The 16602-nt window shown below is 48.2% G+C and overlaps 1 protein-coding gene across 1 annotated transcript; it reads left to right on the plus strand.

Moving 5' to 3' along the window:
- Positions 1-532: 532 nt before the first annotated feature.
- Positions 533-15280, plus strand: LOC135249424 (fascin-2-like). Its single transcript, XM_064325064.1, has 6 exons — positions 533-1213; positions 1362-2193; positions 8722-8878; positions 12554-12675; positions 13886-14053; positions 14655-15280. The coding sequence occupies exons 2-6, from the start codon at positions 1371-1373 to the stop codon at positions 14858-14860; spliced, it is 1476 nt and encodes a 491-aa protein (XP_064181134.1). The 5' UTR covers positions 533-1213; positions 1362-1370; the 3' UTR covers positions 14861-15280.
- Positions 15281-16602: the final 1322 nt, after the last annotated feature.

A 16602-nucleotide genomic window follows, 5' to 3' on the forward strand; every position in this document is an offset into this window, starting at 1 on the left:
CACGTTCCTGTGGAAAACTTCAAATCCTGTGACTTAAGTTCACACAAAAGGATGTCATTGTAAGGCTTGACTGGTGATCACGTGGAAAAAATGCTTAATTAAAGGTCTTGTGTATAGATGGATGTGAAATGCCTCTTGTTGTTGGTGTGTAATTGTCGGACACTCTGGTGTACTGATCAGATGTCTTAGTTACGTGTGTGTGTGTGTGTGTGTGTGTGTGAGTACATGTGTGTCCAAGTGTGTATGTATGGACACAAACATAAACACACATGCATATACACAAACACACACACACACACACACACACACACACACACACGCACATATATATATAATGCCCCCCTTTCTCTGTCCCTGTCTCTCTAATAAAGCTGGCCCACAGGGCCTGGAATCAGAGATGCAGTGTAACTCTATACAGCCCTCTATGAGGGAAAACAGATACCGGCTTTGGCCAGTCCCACTGTGAGAGTGGGTCAGCTCCAGTGTCTCACTGCATTCAGAGAGACACAGAGCACAAAACAAACACAGAGAGAGCGGGAGAGAGAGGACAACCGGACCACAGCAGAGACAGAAAGAGAGAGAGAAAGAGCGAAGGAGCACAGAAGAGAGGAAGGAGAAAGAGAGAAAGAGACTGGGACTGTAGTGAGGCTTATACTGGTTTTGCAGAGAGTTGAACCATGTGGTGAGAGAGGGCTTTGTGCAAAAGGCGAGAGGCAATTAGCCCGACCCTGTCCCGCTCCACACCAGTCATCAGCCGCCCCAGGGCTTACCCAAATCTGGGGGGAAAATCTGGTAATCCAAGATGTGCTTAATTAAGGGCTACTCACAGCAGAGAGAATGAGACAGGGATAGACACTACCAGAGAAGGACAGGGAGAGAGAGGAAAGAGAGACAGAGACAGCGCGAGGGAGAGAGGGAGTCAGTGAGAGAAAGAGGGGAGAGAGAGGGGGAGAGGTGGTGGGATCAGGTGACGTCAGCATCTCGCTGGATTGAGGTGTTGAGAGCTGCTGATTATAATCTGGGCTGATTAGGAAACGGAAAGAATCGGAGCGTGTGGGAGAGAGACAGAGGAGAGAGGCCGTGAAGAAAAAGGAGGTTAGAAGGAAAATGATAAATTAACACAGGACAAGAACAAGGACAAAACCAACAAGGACTGGCAAAGGAATAGATAAACTGCTACAACAGCGGCATTCAGGAGAGAGAGAAAATACCTGTGAGTACAGCTCTTTCAGCTCTTTCCATCTGTTCAGAACAACCTGTTGGGGGGCAGGTGCTGGGGGTGGGGAAATAAGACAAATCGAAAGCTGCTTTGAGATCCTGTTTTTCTCCCCCCCCCGGCATAAATATTAACGCCCCCCCAGGAGGCCAACATGCCCACCAACGGGGTGAACAAAGCCCTGAAGCTGCAGTTTGGGCTCATTAACCACGAGAGCCGCTACCTGACGGCCGAGGCCTTCGGCTTCAAGGTGAACGCCTCGGGGCCGAGCCTGAAGAGGAAGCAGATCTGGACCCTGGAGCAAGACGAGCGCCACACGCAGGTGGTCTACCTGCGCAGCCACCTGGGCCGCTACCTGTCCTCCGACCAGGACGGCAAGGTGAGCTGTGAGGCGGAGGAGCCGGGGGAGGGGGCGCGCTTCCTGATCGTGGCGCAGTCGGACGGCCGCTGGGCCCTGCAGTCCCAGCCCTACCTGCGCTTTTTCGGCGGGTCTGAGGACCACCTGTCCTGCTTCGCCCAGACCGTCGGGGAGGCGGAGCTGTGGGCCATGCACCTGGCGCTCCACCCGCAGGCCAACCTGCTGAGCGTGAGCCGCCGCCGCTACGCCCACCTGAGCGGCGAGGAGGGGGAGGTGTCCGTGGACGGGAACATCCCCTGGGGGGTGCGCTCCCTGCTCACCCTGGTGTACCTGGGGGGCCGGTACTGCCTGAAGACCTGCGACAGCCGCTTCCTCAACCACGACGGCAAGCTGGTGCGGGAGCCGGGCCGGGGCACGGGCTACACGCTGGAGCTCCGCGCGGGGAAGCTGGCCTTTAAGGACTGCGAGGGGAAGTACCTGGCCCCCACCGGCCCCACCGGCACGCTGCGCGCAGGCCGCTGCTCCAAGCCCGGCAAGGACGAGCTCTTCGACCTGGAGGAGAGTCACCCGCAGGTGGTGTTCCAAGCCCCCAATGGGAAATACGTCTCCATCCGCCAAGGTAGGAGACCTGTCAATCACTGATTGATTGATTGAATTTTAATTAAGACCTGTGAATCATCAGCTCCACCTGTATGCCTGTGCACGTGTGTGTGAATATGTGTGTGTGTGCATGTGTGTGTGAATATGTGTGTGCGTGTGTGTGTACATGTGTGTGTGAATATGTGTGCGTGTGTGTGAATATGTGTGCGTGTGTGTACATGTGTGTGCATGTGTGTGTGCACATGTGCGTGTGAATATGTGTGCGTGTGTGTGTACATGTGTGTGAATATGTGTGTGCGTGTACATGTGTGTGCATGTGTGCATGTACATGTGTGTGAATAAGTGTGCGCGTGTGTGTACGTGTGTGCATATGTCTGCGCGTGTGTGTATATGTGTGTGTGATAATGTGCGCGTGTGTGTGTGAATATGTGTGCGCGTGTGCGCGCATGTGTGTGAATATGTGCGCGCGTGTGTGTGTACATGTGTGTGCATGTGTGTGAATATGTGTTTTTCTTTTGGTTGTCACTGTTGGGGTAACTGCTTTAGGACCGTGTAAGTTTGTGCGATTGGACAAAAGCATCTGTGGTGACGTAATGTGTTCCATCATGTGATTAAATTGCTAGAGAGATGAGACCTGGAAAGAGCCAGTCAGTGTCCTGCAGGGTAGACTTATGCAGAACACCAAAAGCACACAGTAAATCCAGAGAGCAGATATTGGTCTACAGCAGGGGTCCTCAATCTTATCCAGAAAGGGCCGGTGTGGGTGCAGGCTTTTGTTCCAACCAAGCCGTGACACACCTGATTCTACTGATCAAGGTCCTTAGCCAAGACTACTCTAGTGGTTGATTAGTAGAATCAGGTGTGTAACTGCTCGGTTGGAACAAAAGCCTGCACCCACACCGGCCCTTTCTGGATAAGATTGAGGACCCCTGGTCTACAGCTTTTTTATTATTTAAAGTATCCACAGGTTTTGTACTAAAGTCCTTCTCTAAAACCCTGTTCCACAAAATCCTCTTAATTTGTAGTTTTCAGAGCAATGGTGTGCTAGGGATACAGTCAGCAGGTCCAACGGGTCATGCAGGATTGATGATGGAGCAGGCTTGTGGAGTTGTGCTCATGGAAAATGTAGTTCTGGGCTCAGTGGTTGAATCTGTGCACGTGAATTTCAACTGTGACTAGCCTCTCCACCAATGGAGTCCCGCCAGCCCCTGCCCAGATCTGATCCAATCACAGATCTTTGGATTCTCATTTGGCGGTATGGGGGGAAAAGTGTGGTGTCATTGCTGGGCAGTGGAGGCTACACCCCATACACCCCGTACAGATAAACTTAAGCTAAAACTACATTACATTACATTACATTACAGGCATTTGGCAGACGCTCTTATCCAGAGCGACGTACAACAAAGTGTATATCCATAACCAGGAACTAAGTATGACAATCCCCTAAGAGAAGTACCGGTCCAAGTACAGGGAACAACCGCATAGTTCAACTTGGACCCTGGTGGTTAAACTGATTAACACTAACAACAAGAACGGCAACAACGCAATCTATGGAAAAATAAAAATAAATAAAAATACAAGTAGTCGTTAAGACTGGCGCATCAACTAAGTCACCTATTAAACAGCTGCCTAGTTACACCCCTAAGTTTAGTCATTTACAGGGGGGGAAGGGAGGGATGGGGAGAGGTGCAGCCTGAAGAGGTGGGTCTTCAGTCGTCGACTACAGCCAATTATCTTGAAAAATACAGCATCGAAAGCTCTTTCATCTCACTGGTTAATATTTGGTTGGTTTGTCTTCTCAAACTAAATTCTTGAAGTCTAAATTCTTCTCCTTTGTCCTCTGATGATTAACTGCCCTTGCCTGTATCAGGCAGCTATTTTCTATATTTTATTTTTTACACATGCTTTACACATATTTACCCTGGGTGGTTGGTATCCATGGTGATTCAGCGGTGCTACTCTCAGGCCTGGATTCAGTCAACATATGCCCTTTACCCGGACCTGACTTACAAGCAAATACAAATCTTATCTTTCTACACAAATTAAGTTTAACAAGAGAATTTTGTGGTTGCCAAACAAACTTTTTAAAGAAAAAAACATCTGGTGGGAATGGGTGTAGGTGTTAGGGCGGGGGATGGTTGAGGTGGTAGTTTGGGGAATGGGTGTTGGTGGTTGGGAGAGTGAGGGTGTAGGTGGTATGGTGGGGGTGAGGGGTAGGTGGTAGGGTGGGGGTATAGGCAGTAGGAAGTTTGGGGAATGGGTGTAGGTGTTAGGGCGGGGGATGGTTGAGGTGGTAGTGTGGGGAATGGGTGTTGGTGGTTGGGAGAGTGAGGGTGTAGGTGGTATGGTGGGGGTGAGGGGTAGGTGGTAGGGTGGGGGTATAGGCAGTAGGAAGTTTGGGGAATGGGTGTAGGTGTTAGGGCGGGGGATGGTTGAGGTGGTAGTGTGGGGAATGGGTGTTGGTGGTTGGGAGAGTGAGGGTGTAGATGGTATGGTGGGGGTGAGGGGTAGGTGGTAGGGTGGGGGTATAGGCAGTAGTTTGGGGAATGGGTGTTGGTGGTTGGGAGAGTGAGGGTGTAGATGGTATGGTGGGGGTGACGGGTAGGTGGTAGGGTGGGGGTATAGGCAGTAGGAAGTTTGGGGAATGGGTGTAGGTGTTAGGGCGGGGGATGGTTGAGGTGGTAGTGTGGGGAATGGGTGTTGGTGGTTGGGAGAGTGAGGGTGTAGATGGTATGGTGGGGGTGAGGGGTAGGTGGTAGGGTGGGGGTATAGGCAGTAGGAAGTTTGGGGAATGGGTGTAGGTATTAGGGCTCAAGTGCTTTCAGGTGTTTCGTGGGAAACTGGGCCAGTGACGATCCCCCTCCCCCCACTGCCCACCATCCCTCCCCTGTTCCTCGGACATCGGGGGTGGGGGGGAGAGCGGGGGCGGGGGGGTTGACCAAAACTGAGGAAGCGGCCGCAGTGGTGAAGTGCGCGGTGTGAATTATTGATGTGAAAAGGGCATTTCATTGATGGGGGGGTTCGCGTTTCTGTAACACAAGCTCCCGGGCCAGTGTGTGTGTGTGTGTGTGTGTGTGTGTAGTGTGTGTGTATGTGTGTGCGTGTGTAGTGTGTGTATTGTGTGTGTGTGTGTATGTGTGTAGTTTGTGTAGTGTGTGTGTGTATGTGTGTGTGTAGTGTGTGTGTGTGTGTGTATGTGTGTGCGCGTGTAGTGTGTGTATTGTGTGTGTGTGTGTATGTGTGTGTGTTTATGTGTGTAGTGTGTGTAGTGTGTGTGTGTGCGGCTACCCAAGGGGAATAGTGGGGTCTTTTGATGTGCGAAAGTGGGTGGGACTCACAAAGGACACCTGCGTGTGGAACACAGGTGGGACATCCACCTGCTCACTGACACCTTCCTGAAGCCATAAATCTGCAGCCTGCTGACTCTATTCAGCAGGGAATAACAGGAGGCAGGGGGCAATAACTGTGGGCGGGGGGGGGGGCAATAACTGGAGGGGGGGTGTGAGACCTCATTTTGCCCTGGAAAGAAAAGCGGACACTGGTCATGGTGATAGGGGTGGGATTAATAAAAAAAGAGAGGGAGAGAAAGAGAGAGAGAGTGAGAGAGAGCGAATGAGAAAGAGAGGGAGTGTAGAATTGGTTTACCGTTAATAATTAATAACCTTTTGCTGAATTACCTGTACCTGCTCCAGTCTGGGTTGACATGGTTCCAACCCCCCACCCCCAACCCCCCCAAACCCCACACCAGACATCACCGTAAGCCCCAGTTCAGCTCTGCTAGTCAACGTTGCCATCATATAAGAACTGCACTCGCTTTTTCCATTGGGGGAATCATGTGCTGAGTCCGAATCAGCTTCTGAACTACTGTGTCCTCAAAGTAGGTACTGTCCACTAAGCATACTACGTACTTTGTAGTACGCGATGGGCAGGATACCAAAAATTATTCTCTATACTATTTTCCTTTCACGGCCATGCTTGTGTTTCCTTGTTGCGGATCCTGAGTGCACTCTGCGCAGACTCTGCAGACCCTGAGTGCAGTCTGCGCAGACTCTGCAGACCCTGAGTGCAGTCTGCGCAGACCCTGCAGACCCTGAGTGCAATCTGGGCAGACCCTGCAGACCCTGAGTGCAGTCTGCGCAGACTCTGCAGACCCAGAGTGCAATCTGTGCAGACCCTGCAGACCCTCAGTGCAGTCTGCGCAGACCCTGCAGACCCTGAGTGCAGTCTGGGCAGACCCTGCAGACCCTGAGTGCAGTCTGCGCAGACCCTGCAGACCCTGAGTTCTGGCAGACCCAGAACGCTAGTTTGTGCAGACAGTTCTATGTCTCTGCACATACTTCTCAGGGTAGGGGCAATAGAGTTGCCATTGACAGGTGTGCATTGTTCAGTTAGAGGCTGGAGGGGAGGGGGGGTGACACCGCAGAAACAAATCAGCTTAAGTGGCCGTGTGGGACGGCTTTGCTCTCACCCCTCCAGTCAGCCCGGGGGCGGGGTTTAAATACAGGGGGATTAGGCAGAACCATGCTGAGATATTCTGGGTGGTGTCAGCTGACCCAGTCTGCTCTGAGCAGCAGCGAGAGAGAGAGCAGCAGGGCAGGAGGCTGGGTCCCACACAACAGGAGGTAACAAGTTGGGTCCCACACATCAAGAGGTAACAGGTTGGGCCCCACACATCAAGAGGTAACAGGTTGGGCCCCACACATCAAGAGGTAACAAGTTGGGTCCCACACATCAAGAGGTAACAGGTTGGGCCCCACACATCAAGAGGTAACAGGTTGGGCCCCACACATCAAGAGGTAACAGGTTGGGTCTCACACATCAGGAGGTTATGGGTGGGGCCCATACATCATGAGGTAATGGGCTGGGTCGCACACATCAGGAGATAATAGGTTGGGTCCCACATATCAGGAGGTTATGGGTTGGGTCCCACACATCAGGAGGTTATAGGCTGGGTCCCACACATCAGGAGGTTATGGGCTGAGTCCTGCACATCAGGAGGTTATGGGTTGGGTCCCACACATCAGGAGGTAATGGGCTGGGTCCCACACATTAGGAGGTCATGGGTTGGGTCCCACACATCAGGAGGTTATGGGTTGGGTCTCACAGATCAGGAGGTTATGGGCTGGGTCCGACACATCAGGAGGTAACAGGTTGGGTCCCATACATCAGGAGGTTGTGGGTTGGGTCCCACACATCAGGAGGTTATGGGTTGGGTCCCACACATCAGGAGGTATTGGGCTGGGTCCCACACATTAGGAGGTCATGGGTTGGGTCCCATACATCAGGAGGTTATGGGCTCGGTCTCACATATCAGGAGCTCATGGGTTGGGTCCCACACATCAGGAGGTAATGGGCTGGGTCCCACAAATTAGGAAGTCATGGGCTGGGTCCCACACATCAGGAGGCTATGGGCTGGGTCCCATACATCAGGAGGCAACAAGTTGGGTCCCACACATCAGGAGGTTGTTGGTTTGGCTCTGGGACCTACACAGTGGTACTGAACACTCAGGCTTGACATGTCAGTGAACTGGAGTTCCTGCAGAATGTGCTTTGGTCAGATAAATGAAATGGGGATTAGCTCCTGCCCTGCAAGCCACCCGGATTAAGTCCTATTATTACGGCAGCCTGTGCTGGATTAAGGAGTTCCACAAAGTACATTTTCCTTTCGCAATGAGACGGTCATTAACGTGAACCAATCACAGCCAAAGTCTTCCTTTCGGAAACAAGATGGTCACTACCATAAACCAACCATAGCTAAAGTCTATTTCAAATCATTCATAAATGACTACCCCTTAGCATGTCACCCCTTAGCATATCATCAGCAGCATCAGTGGACATTTACAGAAGGACCTGCTGTAAATCAGTTAACAAAAAACTGCTTTGAGGCTGAAGATATCCGAAAGGATTCCTATGTTGTACTAAGAAATAAGATGTCAAATGAGCATATATATATTTATTTGCATTATAATCTCACCCCTTTCCCATAATTAGTACTCACGTACATTTTCAGTTGCATAATTTGGGGTCGCTTGTTCTTCATTCTCCAGGGCATCCATTTCAATTCACAAGAGAGAGCAGCAGTGTGGATCAGTGATCAGAGCAGCAGTGTGGAGCCGTGGTCAGAGCAGCAGTGTGGTGCAGTGATCAGAGCAGCAGCGTGGAGCAGTGATCAGAGCAGCAGTGTGGAGCAGTGGCCAGAGCAGCAGCGTGGAGCAGTGATCAGAGCAGCAGTGTGGATCAGTGATCAGAGCAGCAGTGTGGAGCCGTGGTCAGAGCAGCAGTGTGGAGCAGTGGTCAGAGCAGCAGCGTGGAGCAGTGATTAGAGCAGCAGTGTGGAGCAGTGGCCAGAGCAGCAGCGTGGAGCAGTGATCAGAGCAGCAGTGTGGAGCAGTGATCAGAGCAGCAGCATGGAGCAGTGATCAGAGCAGCAGTGTGGAGCAGTGGTCAGAGCAGCAGTTTGGAGTAGTGTCCAGGGCAGCAGTTGCTGGAGGGTTTAGCTGCATTGATTTCTGTCACACACTCATTGTGATGTCATTTATTCCTACAGGGGTGAATATCTCAGCCAATCAGGATGACGAGACCGACATGGAGACCTTCCAGATGGAGATTGACAGGCAAAGCAGGAAATGCACATTCAGAACCAAGGAAGGAAACTACTGGACGCTGGTCTCCCATGGAGGCATCCAGTCCACAGCAACAGAAGTGTGAGAGTCAACTTCCCCTATTACCACAAAGTCCCCTACACCACCCAAACACCCCCCATTACCCCACATTCTACTACACTTCCCAAATACCTGCTATTACCCCAAACTCCCCCACACCACCCTAATACCCGCTATTACCACAAATTCCCCCACACCACCCAAATACCCGCTGTTACCACAAACTCCTCTATACCACCCAAATATCTGCTATTACCCCAAACTCCCCTACACCACCCAAATACCTGCTATTACCCCAAAGTCCCTACACCACCCAAATATCCCCTATTACCACAAAGTCCCTACACCACCCAAATACCCTCTATTACCCCAAACTCCCCAACACCACCCAAATACCCGCTATTACCCCAAACTAACCTTACACCACCCAAATACCCGCTATTACCCCAAACTCCCATACACTACCCAAATACCCGCTATTACACCGAACTCCCCTATACCACCCAAATATCTGCTATTACCCCAAAAAGTCCCCTACACTGCCCAAATACCCCCTATTACCCCAAACTAACCCTACACTACCCAAATACCCCCTATTACCCCAAACTCTCCTACACCTCCCAAATATCTGCTATTACCCCAATGTAATAGGAGGAGAATGGGGATGAATATATATATATATATATATATATATATATATATATATTGAGGGTGTAAAAACCCATTAGGAAGAATAGATCCAGCAAGAGAGATGGGGGTATAGTGCAGTCTGCGCAGACCCTGCAGACCCTGAGTGCAGTCTGCGCAGACTCTGCAGACCCTGAGTGCATATTTGGGAGGTGTAGGAGAGTTTGGGGTAATAGGGGGTATTTGGGTAGTGTAGGGTTAGTTTGGGGTAATAGGGGGTATTTGGATTAGGCTCAAGGGTTCCTCTATGGCCAGAATTTCACATATTAGACGAGGCAACTTCAACAAGATGCGAGCACTTCTTGACTGCAAGACTGTGAATGAAAAGTGGTGCAGGTTCAAAAGGGTTATTCTTGAAGCATAATGTAAATTTATTCCAAAGTTCAGAAAAAGTAAGTTTAAGAAGCAGTCCCCAGTGGATGTACAAAGCCATATGGGAGAGTTTGAGAGAGAAAAATATACTGTATAAGATATATTAAAATGACAGCACTGAGAGTAATAAGGCTGAATTTTGTATTATGTGTGCTAAAGTTAAAAAAGAACTACAGGAAGCTAAGAGGCTCTCTGGAAAGAAAAAAATGTAATCCTAAACATTTCTTTAAATACTGTAGTAGGAAAAGGACAGTGAAAGAAGATATCACAAATGAAGAAGGAGCATTGCTTTATAAGAATAAAGATATTGCTGATGCCTTAAATAGTTTTTTTGAGTTTTACTAGAGAGGAGGTTACTAATAGACTGGAATGCATATTCACTACTCAGCAGATTTTGATATAGAGGATAATGAAGAACTGGATGAATTCCTTAAACTAAAGACAAATAAGGCAGCAGGTCCTGATGGCATATACCCAAGGGTACTTAAAGAGGTAGGTGAGGTCATCTTTAAACCACTGGAAGGTATTTTTAGACAGTGCTTAGAAACTGGAGAAATACCTAAAGACTGGAAGCAAGGTAATATAATACCAATATATAAGAAAGGGGACTGTACTGATCCAGGAAACTACAGGCTTGTCAGTTTAACTTGCATCACATGTAAAATACTGGAATCTATCATTAGATAAGTTAAAAGTGTTTCTTGGAAATAGCAACATCCTAAGGGATGTTTTTCACAAGGGAAGGTCATCAATCAATCAAACACATTTCCGGCAGCGGGTGCAAGTCAATGTGTTCATGTCTGACAGACCTTCTGGTATTCTTTGAAGAAGCTACAAAGTGTTTTGAATATAATTTTGATTATATTGTGATAGTATATACTTAGATTTCAAAAAAGGCATTTGATAAAGTACCACATGAGAGACTTGTTAGCAAAATGAAGACACTGGGAATTAGAGGATGTATTTCAGAGTGAATACAAAACTGGCTACAGGGTAGAACACAAATATTAGTAGGAGGGATATTATCTGAGCAGGGAACTGTGGGCAGTGTCCCACAAGGATCAATGCTGGGACCACTGCTCTTTCTCGTTTATATCAATCACCTTGACAGGGACATATAAAGTACTTTAAATTTATAAAGTACTTTAAAAAAGTTAAATTTGCAGATGGTGCAAAATTGGGAGGCTCAGCTAATAGTTTGGAATCAACTGAAGTAATCCAAGAAAATTTAAATAAAATCCAGAAGTGTGGGAAACCTGGCAAATGAAATTCAATATAGCCAAATGTGATGTTCTTCATGTGGGAAATAAAAACATTAGGCAGGATTACTTTATGGGAGGAACAAATTTGGAATGTGCTCAATTTGAAAAAGACTTGGGAGTAATGGTTGATCAAAGCCTTTCGTGATTATTGAGTATAAATCCAAGGAAGTTATACTTATCTTATACAATGCATTATTTAAATCACACAAGGAGTATTGTGAGAAGTTCTGGGGACTGTACTACAGGAAAGATATAGAGGCTCTGGAAAAGGTTCAAAGAAGAGGAACTAAAGTGAATCCTGGTGTGAAAGATAAAAGATACGAGGAAAGACTTAACCTCTTCAAGCTTAGTAAAAGGAGACTTAGGGGCAGTGGCGTTACTAGGGTTGGTGTCACCCGATGGTGTCAACGGGGGTGGGGGGGTGGTGTTGTTGGACGTTGTCGACCGGGGTTATGCATTCAAACGACAAAGCTCTTCTCGTCACATTAATTAACCGCTAATTAAATCAACCGGCAGTAAACTGCATCTGAAAAATTAGCTGTTTCAACGCCTCGCTACAAAAAACACTGCACAAAAATTTTATTGCCAGTCATTTCGGTGTCACCCCCCCCGATGGTGTCACTCTGTGCAGTCCGCACCCCCCGCACCCCCCTAGTGACGCTTCTGCTTAGGGGTGATTTGATTGAAGCTTTTAAATTCATAAAGGGGCTCAAAAAGTGAACTACAAGAAATTCTTCAGGTTGAGTTCAGTTAGTGGAATGAGGGGACATAAATGGAAATTAGCAAAAGTTAAATTCCATACAGTCATAAGGAAGAATTTTTTTCACACAATGAAAAGTCAATGTGTGGAATAGCCTACCAGATCACGTAGCAGAGGCAGAAACTCTGGGGATTTTCAGAACTAGGCTTGATACAGTGTTAGATACTATCTAACACCCCAATCTTACCTATACCATTCAAATGCCCTCTAGTGCCCCAACTTGTTGGGCTGAATGGCCTTCTCTCATCATTATGTTAACATCTCCTATACTACCCAACTGCCCACCAGTACCTTAAATTCCCCTATAGCACCAAACTGCCCTTCAATACCCCAAACTCCACTGTATCTCCTCACTAACCTCTAATACCTTAAATTCTCCTATGCTTGTGTGGTGTCAGTATTTCATTACATTACATTACAGGCATTTAGCAGACGCTCTTATCCAGAGCGACTTACACAACTTTTACATAGCATTTTACATTGTATCCATTTATACAGCTGGATATATACTGAAGCAATTCCGGTTAAGTACCTTGCTCAAGGGTACAACGGCAGTGTCCTTACCCGGGAATCGAACCTACGACCTTTTCCTCTGCCCCCCTACCCTCGCTCACTGCTCTCTGCTGCCCCCCACAGGGCAGCTAACACCATGTTTGAGCTTCAGTGGTTGGGCCGGAGGGTGGCTCTGAGGGCCAGTAATGGGAAATACGTCTGCACAAAGAAGAACGGGCAGCTAGCCGCCGTGAGCGACTCCGTGGGTGAGTGATTCAGTGACTCCGTGGGTGAGTGATTCAGTGACTCTACGGGTGAGTGTATGGCTCAGTGACTCTGTGGGTGAGTGATTCAGTGACTCTACGGGTGAGTGTATGACTCAGCGACTCTACGGGTGAGTGTATGGCTCAGCGACTCTGTGGGTGAGTGATTCAGTGACTCTATGAGTGAGTGTATGGCTCAGCGACTCTGTGGGTGAGTGATTCAGTGACTCTATGAGTGAGTGTATGGCTCAGCGACTCTGTGGGTGAGTGATTCAGTGACTCTATGGGTGTGTGTATGGCTCAGTGACTCTGTGGGTGAGTGATTCAGTGACTCTACGGGTGAGTGTATGACTCAGGACTCTGGGGTGAGTGATGCTCAGCGACTCTGGGGTGAGTGATTCAGTGACTATGAGTGAGTGTATGGCTCAGCGACTCTGTGGGTGAGTGATTCAGTGACTCTATGAGTGAGTGTATGGCTCAGCGACTCTGTGGGTGAGTGATTTAGTGACTCTACGGGTGTGTGTGACTCAGTGACTCTACGGGTGAGTGTATAGCTCAGCGACTCCATGGGTGACTGTGACTCTGGGAGAGTGACTTAGTAATTGTGGATAAGTGTGAGACGCAGTGACTCTGGGTGAGTGAGTCATTAATCAAGATGTGTGAGTATGTGGCTGTTGGTGTGTGACTCAGGATGTGTGAGTATGTGGTTGTTGGTGTGTGACTCAGGATGTGTGAGCATGTGGCTGTTGGTGTGTGACTCAGGATGTGTGAGTATGTGGCTGTTGGTGTGTGACTCAGCATGTGTGAGTATGTGACTGTTGGTGTGTGACTCAGCATGTGTGAGTATGTGACTGTTGGTGTGTGACTCAGGATGTGTGTATGTGGCTGTTGGTGTGTGACTCAGGATGTGTATGTGACTGTTGGTGTGTGACTCAGTATACAGATTCGATTTCATATTAGCTAGTATATTATCATGTCCTCTGAAGTTAAATGTGATCATGTGTGATGGCAGATCTGATTGGTGTTCCATTAATCAATTATGCACTAATTAGCAATAAGAGTAGCAGCAGCTTAAATGTTCAGAACACAAGTTTGAATTATTCTTTCACTCTGAATGGTTTCCAGCGTTCTACAACAATCTTTCATTGCCAGCTGTGTAAACAACTCTCTCCTTCCGTCCTTCCCTCACTCTCTCCTTCCTCCCCTCCCTCAGGGGAGGATGAGCAGCTCTTGTTGAAGCTGATAAACAGGCCGATGCTGATCCTGAGGGGGGAGAATGGCTATGTGTGCCACCACAAGGGCTCCAACACGCTGGACGCCAGCCGGTCCGTCTACGACATCTTCACTCTGCACTTCAGCGACGGAGCGTACCACATCAAAGGTTCCCACAATGCCATGCTCTCGCACTCCGGCCAGATACTCAGCTCCTGCATCCCTCTGTCCTCTCTGCTTCTGACAACAGGAGGTTCTGTGTGGAGTAGTAGGTTCAATTGGGAGCAGGGGGTCGTGTGTGGAACAGGAGGTTCTGTCTGGTGCAGGTGGTTCTGTGCGGGGCAGTCGGTTCTATGTGTATCACACATATCTTATCTTAATCCTCTAGCACTTTCATGTTACACTGACATCTTCCTCCAGCATTTATAATGCACTTGTTATCTTGATGTTGTAGGTCTATCATATCTTGCAGTCATGCCTCATTCAAGTTTGACTTGTCATAACTTTCTGACCTAGCCTATCCTTACAGTGTGAACTGGACTTGATGTTCATAGCTATGGATAACTCTACCTTATCACCCCCACCCAGCACCCCTAATGTTTACACTAATTATTTGCCTGGATGCTGAAATGGCAGCAGATTCAACTGCTTAGTTGGAAAGATGATTTATATACCGGCCAGTGAGCCCCCCCCCTCCTTTGTCCTTTCCTTTCCCTCTCTTGACCTTTTTCTCTGCGTCTTTCTCCTCCCCCCTTCACTGTCTGTCTCAGGGGTGGACGGAAAGTTCTGGTACGTCTCCAGCAGTGGGCTGGTATGCGCCGATGGGGAGGCCCCCGAGGACTTGTTCCTGGAGCTGCTGGAACACGGGCGGATGGGCATCAGGACCCAGAGCGGGCAGTATCTCCGTGGCGACCAGGGCGGCACGCTGAAGGGCGATGGCCAGGCCGCTAACTCCGCCTCCCTGTGGGAGTACTGACCCCTGGAGGACACTGGAGGAACTGCGCCTGATTCTACCAGCAGCTCAGGCAAAGGGCACCGACAGTGGGTTGGGGGGGGTATGTGTTTGCCCCCCCAGGATGATTACTGATTTGGAAAGGGAGGGGCTGCAGGAGTGTGTTCTCTGCTTGAATACTTTTATACGTTTTCACTTCACTTTGTTCTCCTTGCGGGCGGAGTTTCATGTGGGAGTGTACAGACTTTCTGTCTCCATGGTTACAAACTAGACCAGTGACCTTTAGGGCTCAGGGGTCCAACTCGCCCTAGAACACCATGCAGGTATTTTAAACATCTCTGTCCCACGCCCTGGAACATGGCTGCTCTTCATAAGGAATACTGCTAATAATGCCCCTGTCACTGCTGGCTCATGCTAAAATAAACATTTACTTTGTGAAAACAAGCTCAACCTTTTTTTTGTTTTATTTTTACAATGGAAATTTCACATCCAGGAAAAATGAGCGATGATAATAATAAAAAAAAATCCTAAATGTGAAGATCACCTTTGAGGCATTCAGCCTGCATATGCACAACACTACAATGCATGATAATACTGTGTGAGATGTTATCAGGAGATGAAAACTAAGTTAGCAAGCAGGAGGTCACTCTAAAACATTCCAAATTCTCTGCAGAAGTAGGTTGCTATGAACCTAAACCAGAATTTGAGGAAATGTGTGTTAGTACTTCTTCACACAATAACTGACACCTCCAACAACAAAAAACTCTTTGCTGTAAGATGTAAGTTAGCTGTGTAAGCTGTGTGAGTTGCTCTGGGTAAAGAATGGAAGCAGAGTGAGTTGCTCTGGATAAAGAATGGAAGCTGTGTGAGTTGCTCTGGATAAAGAATGGAAGCTGTGTGAGTTGCTCTGGATAAAGAATGGAAGCTGTGTGAGTTGCTCTGGATAAAGAATGGAAGCTGTGAGTTGCTCTGGATAAAGAATGGAAGCTGTGAGTTGCTCTGGATAAAGAATGGAAGCTGTATGAGTTGCTCTGGGTAAAGAATGGAAGCTGAGTGAGTTGCTCTGGATAAAGAATGGAAGTGTGAGTTGCTCTGATAAAGAATGGAAGCTGAGTAGTTGCTTGGATAAAGAATTTGGAAGCTGTTGAGTTGCTCTGGGTAAAGAATGGAAGCTGTGAGTTGCTCTGGGTAAAGAATGGAAGCTGAGTGAGTTGCTCTGGGTAAAGAATGGAAACTGTGAGTTGCTCTGGATAAAGAATGGAAGCTGTGAGTTGCTCTGGATAAAGAATGGAAGCTGTGAGTTGCTCTGGGTAAAGAATGGAAGCTGAGTGAGTTGCTCTGGGTAAAGAATGGAAGCTGAGTGAGTTGCTCTGGATAAAGAATGGTAGCTGTGAGTTGCTCTGGATAAAGAATGGAAGCCGTGAGTTGCTCTGGATAAAGAATGGAAGCTGTGAGTTGCTCTGGATAAAGAATGGAAGATGTGTGAGTTGCTCTGGATAAAGAATGGAAGCTGTATGAGTTGCTCTGGATAAAGAATGGAAGCTGTATGAGTTGCTCTGGATAAAGAATGGAAGCTGTGTGAGTTGCTCTGGATAAAGAATGGAAGCTGTGTGAGTTGCTCTGGATAAAGAATGGAAGCTGTATGAGTTGCTCTGGATAAAGAATGGAAGCTGTGTGAGTTGCTCTGGGTAAAGAATGGAAGCTGTGAGTTGCTCTGGATAAAGAATGGAAGCTGAGTGAGTTGCTCTGGATAAGAGAATTTGCCA

The sequence above is a fragment of the Anguilla rostrata genome, chromosome 2 (assembly GCF_018555375.3).
Source record: "Anguilla rostrata isolate EN2019 chromosome 2, ASM1855537v3, whole genome shotgun sequence".
In the NCBI taxonomy this organism is placed as follows: Eukaryota; Metazoa; Chordata; class Actinopteri; order Anguilliformes; family Anguillidae; genus Anguilla; species Anguilla rostrata.

Bases quoted from the DNA above. Each gene is read 5' to 3' on its own strand.
- LOC135249424 (XM_064325064.1), top strand. From the start codon at position 1,371: ATGCCCACCAACGGGGTGAACAAAGCCCTGAAGCTGCAGTTTGGGCTC. The intron at 2,194-8,721 runs GTAGGAGACCTG...TTATTCCTACAG, and splicing joins ATACGTCTCCATCCGCCAAG to GGGTGAATATCTCAGCCAAT. The intron at 14,054-14,654 runs GTTCCCACAATG...TGTCTGTCTCAG, and splicing joins CGGAGCGTACCACATCAAAG to GGGTGGACGGAAAGTTCTGG.